This window comes from Cyrtonyx montezumae, unplaced genomic scaffold (genome assembly GCF_038088225.1).
Source record: "Cyrtonyx montezumae isolate F1298 unplaced genomic scaffold, pur_monq_1.0 scaffold_15, whole genome shotgun sequence".
In the NCBI taxonomy this organism is placed as follows: domain Eukaryota; kingdom Metazoa; phylum Chordata; class Aves; order Galliformes; family Odontophoridae; genus Cyrtonyx; species Cyrtonyx montezumae.
Window position 1 is genome coordinate 3,900,305 of NW_027071881.1, and position 25,512 is coordinate 3,925,816.

At 38.4% G+C, this 25,512-nt stretch overlaps 1 protein-coding gene across 4 annotated transcripts in view; it reads right to left on the reverse strand.

Moving 5' to 3' along the window:
* Positions 1-25,512, reverse strand: part of RABEP1 (rabaptin, RAB GTPase binding effector protein 1) — a 42,276-nt gene that overhangs the window by 2,488 nt on the left and 14,276 nt on the right. For 3 of the 4 annotated variants that reach the window (XM_065731744.1, XM_065731746.1, XM_065731747.1), the window contains exons 2-17: positions 21,679-21,807; positions 19,384-19,587; positions 17,895-18,055; positions 14,094-14,213; positions 11,987-12,122; positions 11,038-11,216; positions 9,904-10,029; positions 7,700-8,167; positions 5,873-5,977; positions 5,002-5,118; positions 4,417-4,515; positions 3,024-3,164; positions 2,159-2,348; positions 2,023-2,078; positions 1,067-1,165; positions 107-223 (exon numbers count right to left, since the gene is read on the reverse strand). In XM_065731744.1, coding sequence (XP_065587816.1) covers positions 107-223; positions 1,067-1,165; positions 2,023-2,078; positions 2,159-2,348; positions 3,024-3,164; positions 4,417-4,515; positions 5,002-5,118; positions 5,873-5,977; positions 7,700-8,167; positions 9,904-10,029; positions 11,038-11,216; positions 11,987-12,122; positions 14,094-14,213; positions 17,895-18,055; positions 19,384-19,587; positions 21,679-21,807 — 2,447 coding nt within the window. The remainder of the gene's footprint in view (positions 1-106; positions 224-1,066; positions 1,166-2,022; positions 2,079-2,158; positions 2,349-3,023; positions 3,165-4,416; positions 4,516-5,001; positions 5,119-5,872; positions 5,978-7,699; positions 8,168-9,903; positions 10,030-11,037; positions 11,217-11,986; positions 12,123-14,093; positions 14,214-17,894; positions 18,056-19,383; positions 19,588-21,678; positions 21,808-25,512) is intronic. The other variant, XM_065731745.1, reaches the window with a different exon arrangement.

Below are 25,512 nucleotides of genomic sequence, written 5' to 3' on the forward strand. Positions count from 1 at the left end.
ATAACTCTAAACAAATATCAACATGAGGAAAAATTCTAACTGCTGTAACTTATTTTACTCAGCTCTGGAGAAGCAGAGCAACACCGCACAGGTTGCACTGCCTTACCTGAAGCGTCTGAGAAAGCTTTACAAAATCTCTCTGCACTTGCTCACTGACATCTAATTCAGTCTGCAGTCTCTGAGCTTTATTCTTCTCTTCAAACACCAGCTGTTCAAGGTTTGCCTGCAGAGAAAAAGATCTCCTTTATGCTATGCTTAAACAGCACCAAAAAAAAAAAAGAGAGAAACTTGTATAAACTGATTAGAGCACAATGCCAGAGCAAGAAAACACGGTTATTCTCAGTGAGTTGGCAAGGAATTAATCCAGTCACTCTTTCTACACTTCAGTTTTGCAAAATGCAAAATATGGGGCTATTACTCATCAGTCAAGTATTATCATGATTAGATGGGTTAAAGCATGGAAAAGTCCCATGTCTTTTAACAGCAATATGCTCAGAGATCTCAAAATGAAAAAGCAGCTTTCTGAGTTCCAGTGGAACCTGACTGTAGATGAAAGACAGTAACCTGCTGGTGAAAATATAATTATCTTCTTCCCTTTAGTTTTAGTCTAAGTTATCTCTGGGGAAGAGAGGAGAGAAAAGAAAGAATAGTTGTGATCTGATTTCTCTCTTTTTTTTTCTTCTACCTGACTGTCAAAGTATCGTTCCTTCCTACAGTAACAGAAAAATAACATTTATTCAGAAATAACAGAGCATTTAGACTAAGGTCTGATCAATCAGGAAGCTTTCTTCATCTTTATCTTTGGAAGATAACCCAAAAGAGATATTCAAGTCAGCAGCAACTCAGACCCAGTGCTTTACAAATCCAAGCGTTAAGTGACTGGAACGAGGATTTAAATCCAGAGGATTTAAAACTGGATTTAAAACCAGCAGACATTATTTCACTGCCAGAATCTGACTAACATTTCAAAACTTCCTCTCTCATTCTTGGATAGTGATATATCCTCTGAATACAGTCTGATTACCAAAGAAGATTGTACATACATTTCACACCTGAACATATCTACCTTTGCTGCTGTTTCCTTCTTCAGCTGTTCTTCCAGAGTGTTTTTTGTTTCCTGCAGACTCTCCAGCTGCTGCAGGTTTTCCTGTGAAGAATTTTCTAACTATATGATTAAAAAAACAAAACAAAACAAAAAGATTAACTAAAATTTCTGGTGTTTCCATTTCTCACAGTTCCTCCATTCAGGAAGTACACTCTCTCCAGGGATTCAGAAATGAACCTAAGCAACCCTTCCTATGGACACAGAGCACTCCGTTTCTCTCTCCTTTCTCGGAGCTGCAAGGCAGTGGCCAAAGTTAACATCCTGGTTATTACTTACGTAACCTAATGTTAGCTAGGAATTAGCTAAGTGAATATTAAGGTTACAGATTAATAAATAGACAAAACACTTTTTAAATACCAGATCTATAAATGTATTCCAGTCATATGCTGGCATGAATTCAGTAATTCTATTCTTTGAAGTTCAAAGTTCCAGGCATGACTCTATGTATTTCCTTTGAAATGGTCATAGAAGGTATTTACAACACAGATGTATGTACATTCTCACATGCTACTGAGAGTTGCAGCACATTGAGAGCATCCAGTACAATGCTAATACTCCCAGTAAGAAAATTTTCAAGTGCCTAAAATGGTGCTTCCTCCTACAGAAGAGTTATGTACGTCAATCCTCCACTGTCCCACAAGCAAATTGAGATGAACAATAATGTGACACGTTTTAAAATTTTCTCCCTAGTTCAGCTCTCTCCCTCTCAATGGAAGGCAGACTAGACACACAAATACATTTATTACTAACACCACAGTTGGGAAAGAAAAGGTAATTTTCACATATATTAAGTCGGTGATGTCAAAGACACCAAAACAGCAGTGCTTTCAAAGTCCTGCCAGAACTAGCAGAAAAAAATAAATCTATTCTCTTTGTTTAAATACACATAAAAACCCAACAGTGAAAGGGTTCCTTACCTGTTCTTTCTCCACTTTTATTCTTTCCAGTTCAGCTTTTAAACTGGAAATGGAAGCTGAAAAACAATATTAAAGCTTGAATGCAAGAAAAATCAAGTCTTCAGTTACCCAGTTTGAGACTTCTACCCCTGCTCACCGATTTCCTCTTTGCAATTCTCTATTTCCAGCTGTAGAGTTTCTTCTATATTTTCTTTCAAATATTGTTCAGCTTGAATCTGTTCTTTTAAGAATAAAATCTCTGCCTTAAGTTTCTCCTCAAGGTGATCTGCTGCTGTCCGCACACTAATTATGTCTTCACGATATTTCAAAATCAGCTCCCGGAGCTCCTGAATCAACAATGAGCAAGGAGTTGAATTATGATCTTCAGATATGCAAATACCATATCACTAGCTAACACAAAGTTGTGCTGCTCCAAGGTCTGCTCCACCATACCAGACCTTGCATCCAGCAAGACAGTAAAACAAAACTGCAACCAGTTTACTTGGTAAATGAAAAGCTTGTAAAGATGCTTGTCTTCTTCACAGGGCTATTTATTGCTCCCTCCCCTACCCTTCACTCCCTGTCCCATCCCATCTTTTAAGCTTGATGAGCTCAAGTTGTAAGTGAGTGGACACAGACAGGATAGCTCTTGCTTATTTGAAGCTCACAATTATTACTGGTTTCAACCTTAATGCCTGGACAGAAAATAAAATAATGGATTTAATTTAGTGATTCAATACTTGCACTGGAATGATCATCAAGCAGTTGTACACACTAAGAACTACAGAGAATATAGTAGTTGATGGGTCAGAGTTAATATAAATTATATTCTGAAGCACATGAATGACACAGCTCACAATCACCAGAAGGAAACAGATAATGATTTTGTACATCACAGAATATGGGTTTTAAATCCAGAATATTATTCAGTGTACTGCTTCGAGGCAGCTTTCTGATAAAGAAGCATCTTCCAATGACAAGTCACATGTGCTGTCTGTGTTAATGAGTTTCAAGTGTTTTACCTCTGCTGCTTCTGGTAGAATGAAATCTTCAGCTTGTTGTAAAGACACATGCAAGCTATGTTTTCCTTGAAGGCTTTCATTATCTTTCTGTAGTCTCACCAACTCTTCTGAAACCTGCTCCCTTGACTGTGTCAGAACAGCCTTACAATAAAAAGACAAGGGTAAGTTCTCACTCAGGATCACGATCACATCTCTTTATGCCCCACTTATTAGCACTGCTTTCAAAAGTCTGGTGGATTCTTTGTAAAAGAAAGGAAGCAAAATGGTTTTGTGGATGAAGATTATCAATCCCATCTTCTACCTGGCTTATACATCAGAAATAAAGGCAGATGAGAAGAAGTAAGCAATAAATACAGCACTGTCAGATTTCCCAGTTTTCTTCCATATTTATCCATTAGCTAACTGTGCTCATGCAGAAAATACTGTTTCAGGAACTGCCAGAGCTGTTTATTAAAGTCACATAACAATTCCACTGTAAGATCAGGTTATTAACCTTAAACATTCAACCTGAAATTTTCAGTAGTGGGAGCCTGCCTCCTACGCCTTCTAGGATAACATCAAAACAGCTTATACTTTGCAAAGAACAAGTATTATGCAAACAGTTTTGCTTGCATTACAAAATAAATCCAGTGAAATTTTGCTGAGAGGAATTATAGCTCTGTTCTGAAAAGCAAACACAGATCAATACGTTCTCCGAATCTCCTGCATCTCCATTAGGCATTGCCTCACACAGAGCACCAAACAGAATGTAAATACAAGTGAAATCCTGCAGGCAACCCTGGATGCCAGAAATGAAATACAGAGATTGAAAAGAACAAGTCTTTCCTCCCAGCACCAATGCATAAGAAAGGAGAAAACAAGAAACTTGACTCCAATACAGAAGGGAATTTATTGCTTTAGGGAAGTCAGACTTTGCTCTGCCCTAGAAAATGAGGTCCTATTCCTGTTCCCCAGCATTCCCCGGCCTAATTCTTACATGAGACTCCAAATAGTTTTTAAAAAAGTAAGCTCCCATACACAGCTCTTTCTGGATATTAGGGCTGATATTTAAAGTCTGACCTGTAAAAACACTGAGCATTCATTTCAAACTGAAGAAAATCTACTTTGTCTTCAGGTTTGAGGTGAAATAGGATATTAAATGGCATGAAATATCCATGTTAAGTAAGAAAAATAGTTGTCTAGTGATCTTAATATTTATCTATATGCCTACACACCTGAGTTGTGATGGGCTGGCCTTACAGACTGAATCAGAGCTCACCTGGTCAGTATTTTTACATGTTATGACACAGAGGACTCTCCAGCCAGATTTGGACAGTCTTTTACAAGCACTCTGAGACCCAAATGTTAGACAAACAGTGTTGTTCAAGTGATCTCTTTATTTAAGTTGTCTCACCATTTGCTCCTGCACGCTTCTCTTTGCTTGAGAAAATGCCTGCTGGAGTTCGTTGAGAAAATTCTCTGACTTCTGACATTTAACCATTAGTGAAGAAATCTTAAAAAAGAAAAACAACAACAAACAATTAACAAACCAACAGAAATTAAAAAACAAAGCACTGAGATATAAAGCATGAAACAGATTTTGAAGAAATAACATCGGAAGTTCCCTTCCCGGTTATAATTGTTAACATACATGTTGCAATTTCAAACTAACCCACTAAAATTTATTTTATTAACTGCTTACTCAATAAAACAATTAACTGTCCCAATCTATATAAAATGATGTCACATTTCCTTAACAATAATAAACTTATGTTATATTTATCAAGAAACAGGGCCAAATTTGGGTAACATGATTATTAAAGATACATCAGACTTATCTAGAACTCAGACAGTGGATAGCTAACCCCAGAAATTGTCACCTTTTTTGCCTTTGCAGCAGGTAGTCCACCCAAAAACAGAAGCGAAGAAAGAGTTCTTGTTATATACTACAGAATAATGTCTCTTCAATCCTACCAGCTTTCTTACAAAACACTCGTACCTGATTAGAGGAGTCTTCAGCACTTTGTTTCATGTACTCCTCCAATTCCTGTTTATCTTTCATTGTCTTTTCCAGCTGATCATTAGCCTGCCTCAGCATCACCTGCAGCTTTTTCACCTACGTTATCGGAACAAAATAATTTTCCATAAATCTGGGGTGTATTTATTCACTGAACACAAATATAACTTGACCCATCCCACTCCCAAGCAATAAAACAAATCCCTCAAAATTCCACGCAACACAGAAGTTCCTTTGCTTTTCCAAAAAAACTGCATCACAGATAAAACCTATAAGGAAAAAGGACATGAAACTGCTCTGGAGCACTGCTACGCAATAACATCAATCACCCATTTCAAAGCAGAATGTGACTCATGCCTTCTGTACGAATCTGAAATTTGTTCCTCAGTAATATGGCAGGAAACAAACATTTTCCAGTACTTTACAGTCATTTTTATGGTGCTAGAAAGAGATTCTCTCAAATTTCCCTTAAAAAAAATCTAGCAGTATCAAAGATAATAGAATTTAATGCATGAAAAGCATTTTAAAATACAAATTATGAAAGACATTGAATTCAGCATGAGCACAACACCTTTTTATAGAACAGTGCCTTTAACTCATCATTTTATAGGACCGAGTAAAGTGGTTTTCTCTGGTAAATATTTAAGAAATACATGTACATGGTGTGCATGACAACATACCAGTAACAAATTACTGTCAAGGCAATAAAATGACATAATTTATCTGAATTTCAAGTATGCTAGCATTATTCAACATAACAGCAGTGAATAAAACAGCAAATGGCTCACTGTTGCGTGCTATGAAAACTCCTACAGCAATCAAAATCTTGCTAAGGGTAGAAAAGAAATCCTACCTGGTCTCTTGTTTCAGCCTCCTGAATCTGGATACCTTGCAACTGCTTCTCATAATTGGAGCACATATCGCAGCGCCTACCCAGCTTGTTCCCTGCATTCTGCACCTGGAGAACAGAGTTGTCACCTGCCACATGGGCTGCAAACTTCTTCAGGGAATGAAGGAGTGGTACACACCCTCGGATGCGTTGTGTGTTCACAAAATATTACTGATAAAAGTCAGCAGCAGAATCATGTAACAGCAAGATTAAGTTGCTCTAGAAGTACAAGATAATGTAAAGCAGCTGCTGTGCATCATCTCTTCCTGGCACAAACCCTACTACTAGCACAGGAGCAGTAAGCTAGGACATGCAAGAGTTTATCAGGTCATTTAATGCATCCTTCTGAAATAGATCACATAACTACCTGGATAGAAACAGACATTTCAGAGAAAAGATTTTTATTTAGTGTTTAATACTCTTCCCCACTATAGCTCAGTATCGGAGACAGAGTAACAGCTAAAAGAACAGTTGGGAAAGAAGAAAGTAAAAGGAAAGTTTAAAACAAACAGCAAAATGACAAACAGCAGGGGAGTAAAAAGTGTCAGGGTGTGCAGCAAAGAAGAGTTTTCTAGCCATCTGGGGCACAAATGGGAACTTTCTTCAAGTTCTAACTGCAATGAGGTCTTTGCTGTAGTCCCATTTGTATTTGCTGCTCCATGTGCCTCCCACACAGAGCAGCAGTTGCATGCCCCCTGCCTGCCCTCCTGCCTCCAGAAATAAGTGGGAAGCAGGGTGTTTCTTCTCCGGATTCTACAAAAGGGTTGGAGTAAAATGTCATCCAAATATCAGCAGGGCAAGGAAATACTCCAGAGTAGATTTCACTTAGCTTTGTGACTGCAGAACAACAGATTTTTCCTCTAGGTATTACAAACCAGTAGCAACACAAAAAACAGAAACTTTACTGCAAAGACCTTGTAAGTAATGATTCATTTGCCTATAAGCTGCATTCCAGGAAGCTGAGGAAACAGAATGTCACTTCTTTACCTCATCTGTCCTTTGCTTGTTTTTTTTCTACCTGCATTCTGACATCCCCAGTCTCTCCACCTTGTCTTCACCCATTTCTGACTTCTCTTTGTCTCCCCTTTTCCCCCCATAGCATTATTTCTTGGCCTCTCTTTGGAAATAGTTGGCACAGCAGCCACACAATGCACTTTTCAGCAGGAAGCCAAACGTGGGCTTTAAACTGGCATTATACAAAGCTGCTGAAAAACTGACAGGCAGAAAACCCAGAAGCACCAGTTCCCTTGGTCACCCATACTGAAGCTGGCACAGCATTAAGACTAATCTGCTGCTTGTTGCTCTCAGTATGTGGTTTTTAATGATGCAAGTCCCTGAAAATGTTATGAAGCTTCCTTTGTACTAGCTCTGTGTGCTATGCATATCTTCGTTGCTCATTTCTAAATCACGCTCCATGCACAACCCTCAGTAAATATCTTCAGGGTAATAGAAGATCCTTCTATTCTTTGTCCCTTCCTAACCACCCCCAGCTCCCTTCACACATGAAATCAACAGCTACTTCTGCCAGACTCTCCCTTACAAACACTCTGCATCAAATAAAAGTTGAGTTTCCCATGAACGTGGCCCATCAATACTCTTTACATTAAGTGTGCTTTACCTATAGAAATATTCCAAGAAAGAAATAAGTGAATAGCTACATATGATGCTACATATTTTCTGACTGCAAGTAAAGCACATCAAGGATAGCTGAGCAACTTCTCCCTGCAGGCAGCCCACAACACAGGGCCTCCTGCATGGAACGGGCACAGCGGAGGCACAGTGGGCACTCACCTCTTTCTGCAGCAGATTCCACTCTGTCTCACTCACCAAGCGGTAACCACTAGGAGACACATATGTGCTTTCTACTCCTTGTGTAACACTGGAAAGAAGTGAAGCAGTCTCTTCTTGCTCTGGTGTCATTGCTTTGATTGCTTTTTCCTGATCTTTGGTTAACATAAACCCACTAGGCATTTGCAGAGACCCAAGGGAAGCTGTATCATAGTTCTCAGACACTGAATCTGCTCCAACAAGTGGTCCAAAATCTGACTCATCCAAGTTCCCAGCAGATTTTGCTTTGTTGTTGTATCCCAAAGCTTTGGACTGTAAAGATCCAGATGTCCCTAGACTGTCTGTTGACTGTGCTCTCCGTAGTCCATCTTTAAACATGTCGTTTTCTGATTTATTGAATGATTCACCAGAAGACAGAAGCAAGTCTGCATCCAATGAATGGACTGAGCTATGGGTGCTATTTAAATGCACCTGTAATTGAAAAATAAGGGAGATGAAGTTGCATACTCCACTCTAGAAGTATGGTACAAGCGAAATGCTGGATACCAAGTATAAGGCTTATTAAAGGGAGGGCTGAATTGGCTTTGGTAAGAGCATTTGATTGCTAAACTTAAGACCGCAGAGAAAAGGATATAGGACTGAAATGTACCAGCCACCATTAAAGAAAAATAATCTTCTGTTAACAGAATGCTTTTATAAGAATCTGTCCTCCTGCCAGCTCTCTTACAAGGACACAGTCACCTTACATCTTCTAGTATTCAAAACAAGGCACCTGCACTAAAGCAGAGATACAACTTGCAGTATCACTTCTAGAACTGTAATCCAGAGAGCAGAGTGCATGGATTGCCCTTTCATAACTACATTTACATGTTTGTCCAACTTAGAAAGAATTAACACCAACATAAAAGCAAGCAAAGGATGATGTATTTAAAATCTACTTCATGCTGACAAGTGAATATTTTTCTTGTATTTCTTTCTTCTGCTTAAGGAGTCTGACAAAATACTGTACGAGAAAGAAGGTTTGGGTTTTTTTGTTTTATTTCTTTTTTTACTATATTTAAAATTTTATTTTCACATAAAACAAACTGAGACTGGGATTACACAGAACAGCATCCTGGGGAATGTCAATACCAAAAGCCACAGTAGCTGACCTGTGATCTGTAAAGGAACATTAAGTCTCTTGATCTATTTTTATTTATTTGCAGCACTGAAAACACAGCAGCAATGCTTTCTTTAAAAAGCATATGGCTGTTTTCAAAACATCTTCCAACACTACACTTCTGCTTTGCCATTAGGCAAGCAAAGAAAGTAACACAGAAAGTATGTCCCTTTAGAAAAATATAAAATTCCATAACAGGTCCAATACAGTCTAGCAAAATAGATAAGCAAGCAAAACACAATGGAAAAGGAGAAATAACTGCCCACTCTGATACGTGCTTCCAAGTTCCAACCTGTGTGCTCGCTTCACTTTAAGCAAATCTCAATTTCAAGCTTTCAGCTTGTTTTAGCACACCATTTCCTACATCACCAAAAGAGCCTGCTAACTAGCACATCCAGCATTATCACTTGTTCTGGCTGTATAATGAAACTACTAACACAACTCAGGCAGTTTCAGCAAAAACTTGGTGCTGAGCCTCAGCTACTGCCTTGGCTGACAAAAGCTTATTTTTGCCTGCTGAATAGACTTGGCCCAAACCCTCAGTTTGCTCACTTGGATATAGCTGGTTACATACGTATGGACAACACACACAGACATACACATCATGCTATTTAGCACACACTAAATCAAATGACTAATTAAGCAGTGACCTCACAGTTGTCTAACCAGTGTAAATTTAGTACAGAATTCAAGAAATAGGGTAGCAAATTAGTTGCAAAATGCTTGCTTTCTGTTCAGATTTAACTGGTTTAACACTGAAAACTTACGACATGTTAGAAAGTGGTTATAAATCCCCAAAGAATTTAACAGCAGTTAACATTCAGAATGCAGAAGGGACACACAGTTTCTAACAGCAACTCTCAGACAGTTTTAAAGAATCATTTTCCAATTTTCATTAAAATTTATGTATTCAAGTGTGGCTCAAAAGGTTTTTTATTGCTTAGTACGAACTCTAAGAGACAGGGAACAAAGGGCACAAAGGGCATTTGTATTTGTAATCACCCTAAGGAATGAAAAAGTATATGAAGTTTGCTTTGAATTGTTTTACCTCTTCATTAGAGAACTGGGTAAGGGATTCCTCTTGGGCTAAAGAACATGAAGCTTTTGTTTCATCGTCTGAATCTTTCTGTTTCTGCTCCTTTCTTTTGCTAAGTCTCTGCTGATCATCTTCTTCCTAGAAATCAATTGTCAAAAAATGAATATATAGAAGCAAGATTCAGCTTTACTAAAGTAGTCATTAGCTTTCATCACAAACTGCTACAAAGAAAGGCAGTAATAGAATGGGGTTTTGGTTTTCTCTCACACTCTCATTTTTTTTTTTCTGAGGGCATTTATGTCTGAAGAGTTTTTTAGCACTTATGTCTGAAGGGTTTTTTAGGTTAAAATTCACTTAGTGTTCATACCACAAGGCACCCAAACTCATTCAAATAATAACAATTGTCCACTAACAATGAAAAACAGGCTGTTATTTGAATAAAACTGTTCAACTAAACAAATAGTTTAGATCAAATTTCCTGTTATAGGAACTACCAAATAAGCAACAACACTAATAGCTCTTACACAGGGTACTGTATAGAATCTGACAATATACATGCACCTCTAACAGCCACACTAATGGCCATTATACAAGCAGAAACCTTTAAATCAAACATAAAAATAAGTGCCTTGACCACACTAAACATTGCAATACAGCAAACAACAAGAATCAGATAAAGACATCACAGAAAATGAAATCAAAACACTAATACACAATCACCTGTGTAAGAGAATTAAAAGAAAAAAATCACCAGCAAAAAGCCACACCCCACGAAAACCTAGGTGGCAGTGAACCTCCTATCTTAGCAGCCTCAACACATTCATATAATTTTTTTCCATCACAGATGACAGTTTCTACCTCCCGAGATTAACTTCTGGATAGTATTACCTTCTCATTGAACAATATTAGCAATATTACTTTTAAAGGTACTACAGATACTAGTATTAAAGTACTCACACAATTTGAGTACTTCTGTTACAACCATCAGCTGTCATTCAAATGGAGAATTTCTACTTCAACTATACTAAATTTCTATTTTACATTATACTAAATTTAAAGTATTAAATAAAGGAGAGAGAGAGAGAGAGAGAGAGAGAGAGAGAGAGAGAGAGAGAGAGAGAGAGAGAGAGAAGAAAAGCAAGTGACCTGATCTTTTTTTTTCAGTTCTTCGACCTGCCGAAGCTGCTCAGAGGTCAGGACAATTTCCATACGCTGCATGTCTCTCATCAGCAAACGCTGAGACTCCAGGAACTGGTCGTTGGCTTTCTGCCACGTGTGTTTCAACTGGTTGTGCTGTTGTCGCTCTTGCTCTAAGAGATGGCAGACTATTCAAGAACAGAAAGAATCATTCTGAACCAGAATTCTTTAACAACTCCTCCTGACTGAGGGATTCTCATGAATAGAAGTATTTATTGTTCTAATAAAAAGCAATATGGCTTTGTTCAACAACTACTTAGGATGAAATAATAAATTTTCTTAATTCCTGTATCAAGCTGGAGGTAAAGGATGTATTACTGATTTCCCAGATAGAAAACTAATGCCTTTACTTCAATCATGAGCTCTAATATTCTCTCTTTTAGTGCTGGTATTAAATAAGTCCCTATTTGTTTCAACAGAAAGTTCTGTTTTTCATGTGATTCTGCTTCCTACGGGCATGTACGTACATCTCCACATTCATTCCACCACAAAGCACTCAGAACTGAGATATTTCATAGAGACATATCACCAGATTACATTACAGAAATAATGCTCATAATTCTACACAAATAAAGGACACCAGTAAAATCACTTCAGTTAAGAATAAAGCTTGCAATACTATGAGAACCTAAAACAAATTCAACAGCATCCCCAGAGTCTGAATGGATTTCTTATTTCTCTCCCTCATAAGAGGGCTCCAAAGTCAACACTTTCCTAAGAAGTCTAGAGACTTTCACATTCATAAATAATGCTCCCCCATGCCCTCTATTTATTTATTATTAATTCAGCTCATATAAGAAATCAGAAGAGAAGTAACAGGTATACTGATGGGTTTGGGGTTTTTTTGCATCCTTAGTGTCAAAGACTCAAAAGGACTATCATTAGGTAATGATGGTACCTTCATGCAGCTCTTTCCTCAACTTCTCTGCATCCTCTTGCAGGACAGATTTTTGCGTGTTGAGAACAGCCACATACATCTCTAAGTCTGTCCTACAGGACTTCTCGGCTTCCAGATAATGGTTCAGTTCTTTAACCTGAACAGGACGAGGGAAATACACGACATCAGTGAAGTACTACTTGCAGGCACTTCCTTTTTGTTAGAAGCCAGGGTCACATGTTTGGGGAACAGAAAGCTGCTGAAGACAGCAGTTGATTTCTAGAAATCAAAGGTACTGAGCTACCAGTATGGACGCAGCATTTGCAGGGGTTCCCCCCCCCCCGAATGAATTATTCATTAAAATTCCAGTAAACCAAACATTTAAGTAACTTGACTAAAGTTTCTATAGTTAAATCACAACATTGGCAACACCAAAAAGTGGTAAAGAGGAAAACATCTAAGAAGAGCAGACAATGAAGTAATCCTTCAGTCAGCACTGATAAACCAACAACTACAAAATATGTCTGGTTTGGGTTTTCATAAACCAAAGATGTGGAGACAATCTAAAATGGAGTAGAGAACCTAACTATAAGGCAACTGGGGAATGGACAAGAAAAAAATTAAACAACATTCAAATCCATGCAACTCTGCTGAAAAGAAAGGAAAATCTCAGAGGAGTTCACAGAGGATGGGATGAAAACTAAAACCAACTACAACAAGAAATATATGATGACATTTTTTCCCCAAATAACGAAGGCTAAGGAAGAACCACAGCAAACACCTCACAGAGACTGCCCAATCTTCTGTGAGATACTTTTAAGACAGGGTTACATAAACATTTACCAAACATAAAGCATACAGAAATGGGTCCCACCTTGGAGCAGGAAGTGGACTGAAAGTTTAATTTTAAGTTTTACAGTTTTCTGATTTGGGAATCACAAGTTTTCATATCATAAGAAACAAAAGTCTTGGGTCAATTCCTGACTGGCTACACACAGTTGTTCATCTTCCTCAGCACAGTTTAGGAGCCACAGATACTGATTCAGAGTTCAATGCAGATCTTCCTGCTTTTATTTTCCATTAAAGGTGGAGACAGCTTCTCCTGCCCCAGGATACAAGTTTTCTGTCTGCAATTCTGTTGACCTTTGAAATGAAGAAATCTGAATCCCAGAGAACAATGGTTGGGAATAAAAGTGTTTGGAGGGAGAAGCACTGTTCCACTAATCCAACACCTGACACTGAAAAACAAAACGACTCAAAGCAGAACTGAAGAAACTTCATCATGAGCAACAGAAAAGCCAACTGCATGGCTCATTCTGCACAACCTGTCTGTCCTCATACCAGTCTACTATTGTGAATCATGTAAGTAATTCAGTTCATTTTTATAGAGACGCAAATTAAAGAACAACTTCCTATGTCTGTATTTAAACCTCTCCTTGCTATATAAAAAATAGAAACGTTCTCTGATTAGGCACAAAAGGAGCCTGAAATAGGACTATTGGGAACTTCAGACAGAGGGAATATAGATAATGGTAGTATCTACCCACCACAGCTGATGAGAAAGTTCAATAGGGATTCTGTGATATCTAAAACACAGGAATGTTGGGTAAACTGGTTGTGCTGATTTCTTGTCAGCAACACCTGGCAATCCTTTCTATGAATCTGTGCTTTTCTTGAAATTTAAGTTAAGAATTCTGGTGTTACTGCCTCATTTTTATGCCCAGGATTAGAAAATGAAGTATAGCTGGATGGAAACAGACTTTAAAAAAAAATAAAAAAAAGACAGATACAAATCTTCTGGAGGTTTTAAGCATGACAACAGCCTACAGGAAGGCTGCTGCAGTGGTGCAAAGCACTCATACTTCTAGGGCATCGTTTTATCTGCTAAAATTATGCAGCCATATCTAAGCAGGGATAACACACACATATAATTCAACCTCAAAAATGGAAAGACAGAAATATTTACAGGCCAAAATTGTTATTTGTGCTACAGGAGAAAAAAAATGCACTGCGCATGAAGAGCTTCACAATACATGTTTTATCTCTTACGAAAGTTGCCATTATTTATCTGCATCAAACAAGCATGATGCAAGACACACATCAGGACATGGTTACAATTCCCCCTCACCTTTGATGCTTCTAACTCCTTTATTTTTTCTTCAGCTTCTATCAGCTTCTCCTTTAGTGCTGCAATCTCTTTCTCCATAGGCATCACAACCGAACGAAGCTTCTCAGCATCTTCCTGGGCCTGAAATTAATGTGCTAAGTTATGAATAACACGTAATCACAGTTTTCACCTCAATGTTTTCCATTATGAGAGACATGTGAAGGAAATATCCATGACACCAGAGAACTAAACTCCCCACTTTCAACAGTCTTCTCATTACTACATACTTAGTTCAGCTATCATCTCTTGGACAACAGGCAGACATCACTTCTGTCAGAGGAAGCAACTGAATTTCGAATCCATGCATGGATTGGGCCATCAATATCAGATTTAAACCCACCACTCTCAATACCTGTGGGGAAAATTCAGGGACCACGTGTTTCAGAAAGTTTACTCTTTTGTATTATTAAAGGCACAACTGTCCTGCAGCCTGCTGCCACACTGTACATGGTTAAAAACTGATCACGAGAACTTCAGGCTAAGTTAGTGACCATTTGTTTACTTACTTATGAAAGGAAGTAACACATAGTGCAGCTTTGTTCTGTTTTGGAAGATTGTTTTTCAGCATTAAATTACTACTCATGCAGCATCGATTTTTGGTATTAGCGTACTAAGTGTTTCAAAATAATATATAGCCAATCTATCAAAAAAAAGAGTTCTGAAAAGATCAGAGCAGGGCAACAGAACGAGAAGATTAATAAGCCAGGAAGAATTTAACCTGATTAAGGTTGGTTTTATGTATGGAGACTGAGAACACTCAGTTTTTCTCTATTTGCTGCTGGAGGAATTAACAGCAAGGGGTTGGGGGGGGAGGGGGGGCAGAAAAGTGTGTCCCAAAAATGAACCTTGAAAAGCTGACACTTAGCCTGATCAAACATGACAACTGCTAGATGAAAGCATTCGTGCCTTGTTTTAAACCCAGGCTAGAATGTAGGTTTCCCAGCCTGGTAACTGGATTTTCATTTTCTGGTAAGCTTATTGATGACTGCATCCTACATAAGACTTCCAACAAGCAGAACAGACAAGAGAAGATGTTAACAATTTAAAAATAAATTAGTATTATAATATATAGAAATACTACCAGATCCATGGACTAAAAACGGCTGTCAAGAAAATTCTATAGGCAAAATTTAATTAATTTTCTTCATGTTGTATTTACTTCTGCTGTATTTTGTCAGTGCTGTCCAAAGAGTACAAATAAAATCTTCAAGGAAATGTGGGGACATCACATGTCCCAGTGAATTCAACACTAGGGACATGTGACAGTCACACATACATACATAGCCCCATGCTGGCAGCCAGCAAATCATCAGTCACATTTTTTTAAACAGATGGGAGAAGGAGTTCAGCTTCAAGGACTGCTTTATAATTCATTTATTCTATCAGTCCTGTTTATTTAAACCTATCTATAGCAGGCTCACATGGACATGGATACCTCTTATCTTTAGGACTGTTGAATAAGCTGTTCCTTATTTTCATGGTGGATGCAAAAGCACTCCATCAGTAGACTGCTCACTGTTTTACAGTATTATAGCTCGTGGATTTTCTGTTGTTTAAAATGGATCTTATAGCCAAATGGAACACAGCCGAGCTGAGATATCACTGAGCCAAGAAGGTTAGAAGCAGGTCAGTGTCCTGGACTGAAACGTGACACCTTGATCTTGTTTCTGCTCTTCCTTTCCACTCACCTCAGCCAGCACTGTCAGTGCAAGACAATGAGATGGTTTTTTGCTAGTTTTAAGAATAAGTAAATTTTATATGCTGGTACAGGACCTACTCCACAGCTTTATTTATTTATTTATTATGATGTTTGGAGATTCCTTAGAAATTAAGATGAAAATATTTTTTAAAAAGTCTTCCCAAGTTCATGCCATAAGGTAAGTCCATCTTTTTAAAACAGAATATAAAGACAGAGGAAGAATTCACCTCTGTTAGAGGGAAATGCCATTTTGCATGAGGAACTGATTGCCAGTCATCAAGCACAAGATCCCAAATGATCGAGAAAATTCTTCCTTTCTCACTGAGTGCTGTGGCATGAATATTCATTATTTTGATACCCAAACACAGCTTTTTGTGGGCTTGGGACTTGCTTGTTTGTTTTTTGGTGAAATTCAATGTCTTTCTCCTAATTCTGATCTAATTCTTTGTCTCCTTGAGGAAAAGAATCGCAGGTTTAATGAGAAAGAACGTTAAAAAACCCATGGAAAGCTGTATAAGCAATTACTTCAATCTGCCCTCTGAAGACAGATTTCTCCACCCCCCTCACGTTACATCAAGTACACGTACCTCTGCTTTACAAACCCATAAGGCTTTTCAAGCTCATATTGATCACAGACTGATAAGTCAACCAAATTTCCCTGAGGATTACAAGATTGATTCCCACTTTAAAGAAGTACAGATGAAAACTGTATTTATCTGCTATCCTAAAATTTTAAGTAGAAACCAGTCCACAGCAAAGCTGCTAAACTTAGGTGAGCTGCTCTGCCTTCTCAACAACTTGCAACTCCGACTGTTACACGATCACTGAGTCCAGATGGGAAAAAAAGTTGGATTTCTACATCATGAACTGGATCTGGCTTTTTTGTAAGGGATCCACCACACTGACCAAATTCTGATCTTCCCCTTCCAGTTTCTGCCAAAATCCTTTTTCGTTTAACAGGGCTAAAACCATCTTTAAACAAACAAATAAAAAAGTGAAGCCTTAAAAATGCAGCAGCAGTAATTCTGCAGGTAGAACATCATCAAATGGGCTTTACTTAAATTCCCACCTTTATAAATCAAGGACCACATAAAGAAGGGTGACTGAATACCAAGCAGAAAATACCCAATGAAAACTATCAAGACTTAGGAAACACATTTACAAGTCTCAGAAAAGAAATTCCATTTTGAAACAGTGATTGTTTTTTTTACAATATTCTAAGACCTAGTAAAATTCTTATTAATGTACAATGGTTATGATATTCAGTACTGTTTCTCTGCTGACAGAAAGCAGAAATGTGGAAATGCGGTGATGCAACATATTACCAGATATTAGCCTACCCTTTTCTTTATCCAACACAAAATCATTTATTAAATTACAAAAACAAACAGACAAAAAGTCTTAGAATACCTCTAAGCCTTTTGAGAAGATAAATTCACTCAAACACAAATATTTAATCATATGATATTTAAGATTCAAAACGTGATTAAGACAAGTTCAACCTCCTTCCTGTCTGAAGGTCAGGAAATACACAAAACTCCAAATGCAACAAAAAAATCAAAACTGAAGACATGGCACTTCCACCTATTTCTGTGGACTACTCAAGTCATAGAGTTTTGAATCTTTGCAAACTCCAGGGTAACTCCTTTCCACCACCTAAAGCCTGTTATTTTTATGACAGCAAGGCTCCATGCATTCTAGGCCATGGCAATGGATGGAATGCATTCTAGCACCACGGAATGGCATTGCACAAACGCAGCTAACCTTATAACACAGGCAAAAGACATTTCAGAAGTAGTGTCCGTTAGAAGCCTGCTTTTACCAGCTGAAGGCCAAACCTTACAAATTTTCTCAGGTCCAACCCTCTCACTGAATCTATATAATCAGATACAACACCATTATGGATTCAAACAAGATCAGGTCATGATGACTGCCACGGAAAAAGAAAGTTGGCAGAACCAGACTATGCGTGCTTCTGAAGATTTATAGCAGGGTCTAGAAATGAATACACGTAAAAACATGAATACATCAAACAGGAGCTGGAGAGCTCAATTCCAACATACCTTTTTCATTTCATTTTCGAGATTTTCCTCCTCTTGGCCTTCAGACAGTCGCCTCCTTAACTCTGCTATTTCCCGTTCCATGTTTTCACGATACTGATTCCACTGAGCTCGCTCTTGTTCCATCCTGTGATGATACTGGAGCTCATAGTCACGAACAGTCTCTATAATACATCATTTCCAAAACTTCCATTCAATATGAGTTAAAAACAGAGCTTTATAAACTTGATCTTCAACCAGCAATGATTTATCATAGTTAACTGGAACTATAACAGTGAAGTCTGCCTTGCCCTCTTCTCCTTTTGACTCTTGTCACAAAAAGTAACAGGCATAAAAAGCATAAGCAAAAGATCCAAAGGAGCTACATGCCAGTTTGGGCCACTGGTATACACAAACAAGCCTGTATGATCCCTAATTTCAAAAGAGCAAACATGTTTAACATCCTGTTAAGCAACACGTTTTGTACCTTCAAGCACATCAATGAGAGAAGCTACCAAACCCATACTTCATTCTAAAATGCAAAGAAACACCTAGAACTTCTCAAATAGCTTTCACTTCCCTATTACTACTACCCCTCAGGTAAGGAGCTGTCTTCATATACATACAGCAGCTGGCACAGTAGAGTTTTGATTTAGGTTCGTGTACCTATGTAGAACATAAGTAAATAGAAATTTGTCTATTCAATATGCATAAAGATCTGTGTTCTCTGAGGAAAAGCATTACAGGAAGATAGAAACAACGCCTACAGCCAGAAGGCTGTGGGCTCAGGATATTGTGATCTTTAAGAAAACAGCCATTTATGGCAACAGTCTGTTCCCAGTTTACATCCTGCATTTTATTCCTGGCACAAAATTTGTCTCAGGAATGAGAACAGCTGTGCAACATGCAAACCTAACACAGAATAGCTCAGGAGCACCAAGAAAAACAGAAACAAAACACAACATCCCATAGCTGAAAAAGAGCAACACATTCAGCAACTAGCCTGGAGAGAAGTACATGGGATACTACTGGAGAGACACAACTGTCTGACAGCAGAACCATGTTTACACTGGAGAGAACAGAATCATGCTTTCAACTTGAAGATGTTTTCAGACTTGTCAAGCTACATGTATTATACTTATCTTCATGAATCACAGAATTGTAGGGGTTGGAAGGGACCTCCAGAGATCATTTAGTCCAGTCCCCCTGCCAAAGCAGGCAAAGGAAGGATATTCTAACCAAGTATTCTTAGTTCCTCAGAAGCTTTTTGCATATTTACAGGAGTTCCCACTGACAAGATTCATCCCAAATCTATCACCATACTAACAGAAAAGAAGAACCAAGTTCCTTTTGACAAGACTAGGAGTGAAGCATGATTCATCGCTTCTGTATTCCAGTTGTGGCAAACTATGAGAAGCAGCTATCCATATACCATGTAAAAGCAAACACAAATCACTAAATGCACGTTAAGGAGGCTTCTGATCACAGCAGCAGCAGCTTGTCTGGTTGTTACCTTTCATAATAGCTTGCAGTGAAGCTACTTCCTCTTGCCACTGTCTCTTCACCTCATCAATAGCTTCCTGCTTTGTATTCTCAGATACTGTAGCTATAGCTTTGATGTTTTCCATTTCAGCATGAGCTTCCATCAGTTGTGTCCGCAATTGTCCCAGGTCATCTTGGGCTGCCTGCAGCACTGCATTTTGTCTTTTCAAGTCCTCTGAAAAGAAGTATTATTTCCATTTAGCTTGATTAATAAATTCTTCAAATAAAGAGTATTGACAGTGGCTATGCACTAACAAGGAGTGAGGGAAATGTTGATATTAAAGCAGCTAGTCATAACAGGTAAACAAATGTTAGCAGGTATCTGTAGGGAACATTACTCCTTGAATCCATCTGCCTTTGCCATTTATTTAAAAAAGTAGCCTTTTTCTTTAATGATGTAGCCACAATGTGAACAGGGTAGACATTACCAATAAATTAAAAAGCTTGATGAAAGCGAACCGTGCTTTAAACTAGTTTGGTACTACTTAGTTAATTATGGTAAAGAGAAAAGATAAGATCCACAGACAGAAAGACAGTTCTTTCCTTGTTTCTGACACCATCTTGTTCTGAATTTGTATAGAACATTTTATACTCTAGAACAGAAACACTCTGTGAACACTGCCTGAAGCCCACATATGAAAACTACACAGCTTAATTTGCTTTTTATCACACCTGCACTAAAACTAGGTTTCCTCTAGAGGAAGTAATACCTTCAACTAAATGTCCATTGCTTCCCTAATTTTTGTAATTGTAAACAGATTAAACTAATTTCACATTATCCTCCTGAGTTTTCAGTTAAACTGAAGCAAAAGCTCTCAAAGTGGAATATTATAAAATTATTTTGTTAGTACATTTAGAATTAATTGTATGCCTACATAGCCTCTGTCAATAGCAATCACTTTTAGCAGAAATGTCTGGCAAGTGTACCACAAACACCAAGCTGTCTCCATGTATTTCCCTCAGTACTAAAAAGTCTAATCCTGTTTTTTTTTTTACTGTTTAGTAACAAAAAACAAACAAACAAAAAACCCTGAGGCATTTATATTATTAATTATATTATTTAGTTTTTAAGTGGTAATATTAAGGATAGGCTGCCACAGTCCCTGTGTATATTTAGAGTCTTAGAGATAGAGAACAGGGAGAAAAAAAAAGCTTTGGGGAAAAAAAGAAAACAAGAAACTGCTTGCATATTCTTATCTGGTATTCTTTCACTTTGGTACATGTGGAAGATAGATTTATTTCTTCTTATTATAATTTATTTTTATTTTCTATTTTTAAACTGCTTTGAGAAAACAGAATTATTGCTGATCTCATCTGCAGTGTCTTGTATCTTTAATTTTCTTTCATGCAGCTGCTAGAAATACCAATAAGTAGGCCTTCTGTATGATCTGATCTTCATTATGCTTGTTGTATTTCTGTTCTCGTGAGCTCAGACAAGCAGCTGCACTATTAATGTATTATTTTTTGATTTTGTTTTCATATGTTAAGAACAGAAAGATCATCAGAATTATCATCAGAATTAGAAGTAAATCAATTTGGCTCTCAGAACAGCAACTATTTATACTCTCTAAGTCCTCATTGGCTATTTGAGCTCACATGGTTCAAATTTTCCTATAAAGAATGTTATTGGAATAAATGCCCTTGGCCAGTATTAAAACTTTAACAATGTTTTCTGCTTACATTCTAGATCAGATGGAAATTTAAGACAAATTAATACATTAAGAAAAGCTGGGCACAAAGTACAAGCAGCACACCGTCTAGACTATCTCTATCCACTTCCCACTTAAACTGCTGTTCAGATACAACGAGCATACTGTGACTTCAGAAAGTTATTACTAAAGCTCAGACTGGTGTTCCCAAGTTTACAGCAAGTTGCTTTGCTGAATCCTATCTGTGCAGGTGAATATTCACATTCATTCTAAATATTGATTCCTGGCTGAATGGCCACCAATAGAATATTACTCTCTACACAAATCTTACATTCTTACCATATATCTCCATTTAAAAGACTACTGTCATTTTTTTCCATGCCTGGCAAATCAGAAATGATGTGTTGTTTCCTAATGGTTACGCAAGTCTACCTCAATTAACCCAATCTTAAAATCCTAGTTAAGATTATCCTTCAGTAAACTGAGAAAAAGGAAGCGGTGTGCATGGGCAAAGGAGGAATAGCAGTTGGCATAACAAAAGTTATTTTCTACCTAGGGATTATTTACAGCTAAAGTTTAATTATACATTAAAATAATTCAGATAATTGAGAACTTACCTTCCTTTGCCAAGTACAGCTCCTTAAATTTCGCTCTCTTTTGATTAAATTCTTGCTCAAGTTGCTGCTTTGTGCGCAAAAATTCTGCATTGACCTTTTCCAATTCTGCTACCCGTTGAAGAAGAGCAACTAAAAATAAAACAGAAGATAAGGTACATCACTAACAGACGTGGCATCCCATTCTGCAACCTGAAGGCTGTGGGCTTATGCTTTTTAAAGTACCTTTATAAATTAGCTCAGCTGTTGCACCACAATCTATCAGAACAACTAGTTAGAGTTCTTTAAGTATCCAGGGAAGGAAAGACCTCCTGGATTGCAGCACCAAACTGCAATAGGTTTCTACACACACAGAGGAGTGTGGCAATGAATTCTAAGTAGGACAATCATATTTCTGTAAATACACTGAAGTAAGAAACAGAAAACAATACAGCCCAAAATCAGAGCCAGAATTATCTCTATTGGTGCTTTTTCCCAAGATATTGAGAAGTTAGCTGCCACACACAGGAGCAACATGTGGAGGCTGAGCAGCAAACCACCACATTCTCAAAGGCTGAGGTCAAAGAAAACCAGTGACAGTTGGTGAGCTAACAACCACAGAAGAACAATGCAAAAAACCAGTCATGAGCTAGAATAAGATGCTACTATCTCTCTCGTCTTCAGTACTGCAGAGGGAATAGTAGGAAGTCCACCATACCTAATAATTGTTACAATGTGGTCACTACTGAAAAAGAAATACAATGCAATTGCATCCTGCTATGAAGATCCCAGGGGGTAAGAAGCACAACAACCAGCATATGACACTGATCTTCATGTGCAATTGTTTGGCATGTTGTTGTTAACTTTGCACCTCGAGAAGTGCAGGTCTCGTTCAGGTGCCAGGGGGTTTCTCACTGCGTGCTTCAGAATTCAATTTCAAAACAGAAGCAGGAGGCGGATGAGCTCAACCAAAACCCACCTGGATGCTGCAATGCACAGAGCAAATAGCACTCCTCTAAGGAGTTCTCTATCTGTTCTACAAAAGCAACTCATGGACACATTGCAAAGCTGTCTGTAGGAAAGCTGAATCGCTTCATTTCAGATATAGCCTCCACACAGCACAGACTAGATACACAAAATGCTGATCAATCACAAGTGCTTACATATCCCACCCAAATCACTTCCCACCAAAAGCAAGTAGTGAATGAAAACAGCACGAAGGCTGTGCAACTTCAGCACTATTGCTGAGACCTGCACACTGGTGGCAGCAGACCTGGAGAGGCAAAATGCTGGATGCTGAATGCCACCAAGACTGTGTGAGTTATGTTTGGTTTTAGTACCAGATGACTTAGCAGTAAGTGCAGACATGAAAAAAGGATGTTTTAAAAGCATTGGTATGTTTTACTAACTGCTGTTTACAAGGGCTTACGGTGTCGTAAAACACAGTACTTGATAATCTACTAGTCTCCATGTCAGATATAGGTATGCACAGCTTCTGTTCTGCAAAGCCAACTGCACAGGAGTGCTGTTTGGAAAATGAAACCTGGAGAAAAGACAGTTCACTGAGAGCAAGGCTTCTCATGAGCTCAGAAAGTGGGTGGCTCAAATCATGACAGAAACTGCAAACATGGAGCCAGATCCAGGCAGCAAAAGTGCTTCCCAAGGCTAAAGATTTACCTTTGCTCTCCTGCTGCAGCCACCTGAAGGGAAGGGTTGGCTTGTGTTTCCTTGCCTATATCCCTTCCATCTTCCTTCTGCAGCAAGACTACTGCAGCTGTGCCACTACTCACATCAAAAAGCAAACCTGAGCTGTGCAGAGCACCCGAATTATATTACTTTCCAAAAAAAAAGTTGCTTCTGCTGAGGGTGAAAGGCAGAGGTCACAGAAAGAACAGAAACCTCAGGGGCTTTCAGCGGGGACAGCGGTGAGTTCGGCCTTCAGAAATCCCCCCACCCAAACTGAAAGGGACAGCGCAGTCATCACACAGGAAATGGAATGAAACTTCAAACGTTCATAGTTTAAAAGTGTTGTCCTTCTCTACAGCCTGATAGTTAGCTGCAAAAGAAATGAATAACCTCAGCACAGTAGTGCTTTGGCTGCTGCCTAAACCATCTGCAGCATTGAGAAAAACAAGCAGTGAAACAGGAGACCTGCAGGCCACACATCAGTGCAGTAGGGAACTAACGTTAAACTGTATCTGAATAAAAGGAATAGAGCAGTTCCTCCACCTGTAGGAGGTGTGCTGCTAAGGACAGATCCTGGCATTCCCTGCAGCAGTGTTATCCACATTTCACTAATGCAAGACATTGCACTTGAGGACAGTAAATTATATAATGTGTCAATCCCCTGAAACGAACGTGCACGAAGAGAAAAGGTTTCCTTTCTAAGACATCACAACTGCCTTCTTTCTACCATGTATAAATGGTTATACTTCCACAAAAAGGATTGTTTCTCTATGGATACAATTTGTATAACAGCAACACAGATCATTCACTTTCTAGAATGAATCCAAATGCAAATTGCCACGTGCAGGTGACCACAGGCAAAATTATATGGCTTAAAGCCTGCCTGGAACACACTGATGGCAGGAAATGGATATTCGTAGATTTTCAATTAGTCTGTTGTCATCTGCAGGTGAATTCCTGGTTTGAATTTAGGTTAAAGTACTTGAACAAAGCTGAGAAAGAAAAGTTAATTGCCATTGTAGATTGACTCGGTTAAAACTCGTGAAAAAAGGCACCCCAGACCACCAAAACCCATTCAGTTTAGAAAGAGCACTAATTTGCCTGAGTCACTGTGCTTGGGTTTCCATTTTGACACACAGAAAGTCAGCTACCAATGTTTAATGATACCAGGGAAGTACACAGTAAACAGAGTGCAGCGTATGGTCAGCTCTGGTGGAGCTATGCTGGGCTGAAACAGAATCTGCTGCTACACACAAGATCTGACCCAGCAAGGAACATGCTGTATCCCACAGGAGCATGGAAGACCTAATATGGGCCCTAACTCGTTAAGAAACAAACAAAAACCCTGAAGACCCCATTTCTTAACTCCTCAACTAGCACTGTGAGGGGATGAATTTCAGATTAAAAGGTCAAAATAAAAATCAAGCAGGCAAATGAGAATCACTTTGGCTAACCCTTAGCTACAAACAAGGCTTTCTTCAGAGTATCAGGTACTGCTGATGACAGAGTCAGACTTGCCGATTAAACTATTTATGAATAACATGGAAGTTGCATAGACATGCTGAGTCAGTAGCACGGATGTCTCTGGTTAACACTATGAAGTGTGCTGCATGTCATTGTGTGGCATAACAGTCAGAAGAAGGGCAGAAAAATTCACTTAAGAGCAGAGTCAATGTACAAGAAGACTGTAAGACCATTGAAGTACACAAAAAGAAACTCCAGTGAATAAGAGAGAAAGCCTTCTCTTGAACCAGTACACAGAAGAAAAAAAATCAATTTAAGGAAAATATAAGAATGAACACGTATTTCTTATCTGTTACTTAAGTGCTGCTTCACAAATCATCTCCCAGAAGGATTAATTTTATCTACAACAAAGTTTCCAGCTGCACAAACATGTAGTGACCATTCCAGAATGAAAGACAGACAAAGCCGATTATCACTATGTTTATTTTTGAGTCCCAGGTCTATTTATAAAATTAATGCCACAAAGCTCTCCACTTGATATTTAGAGTGTCAAACATGACATCAAGAGCTCAGTCCTACATAGCTGGAATCTGAAGAGCAGATGAGACACAAACCATACGTCTGGCAAATATTCTGGAAACAAAAGTCACCTGTATCACTTTCTACCTCTTCCTTTTCCTGTTTGGGCAGCAATATCTTTTTTATTTT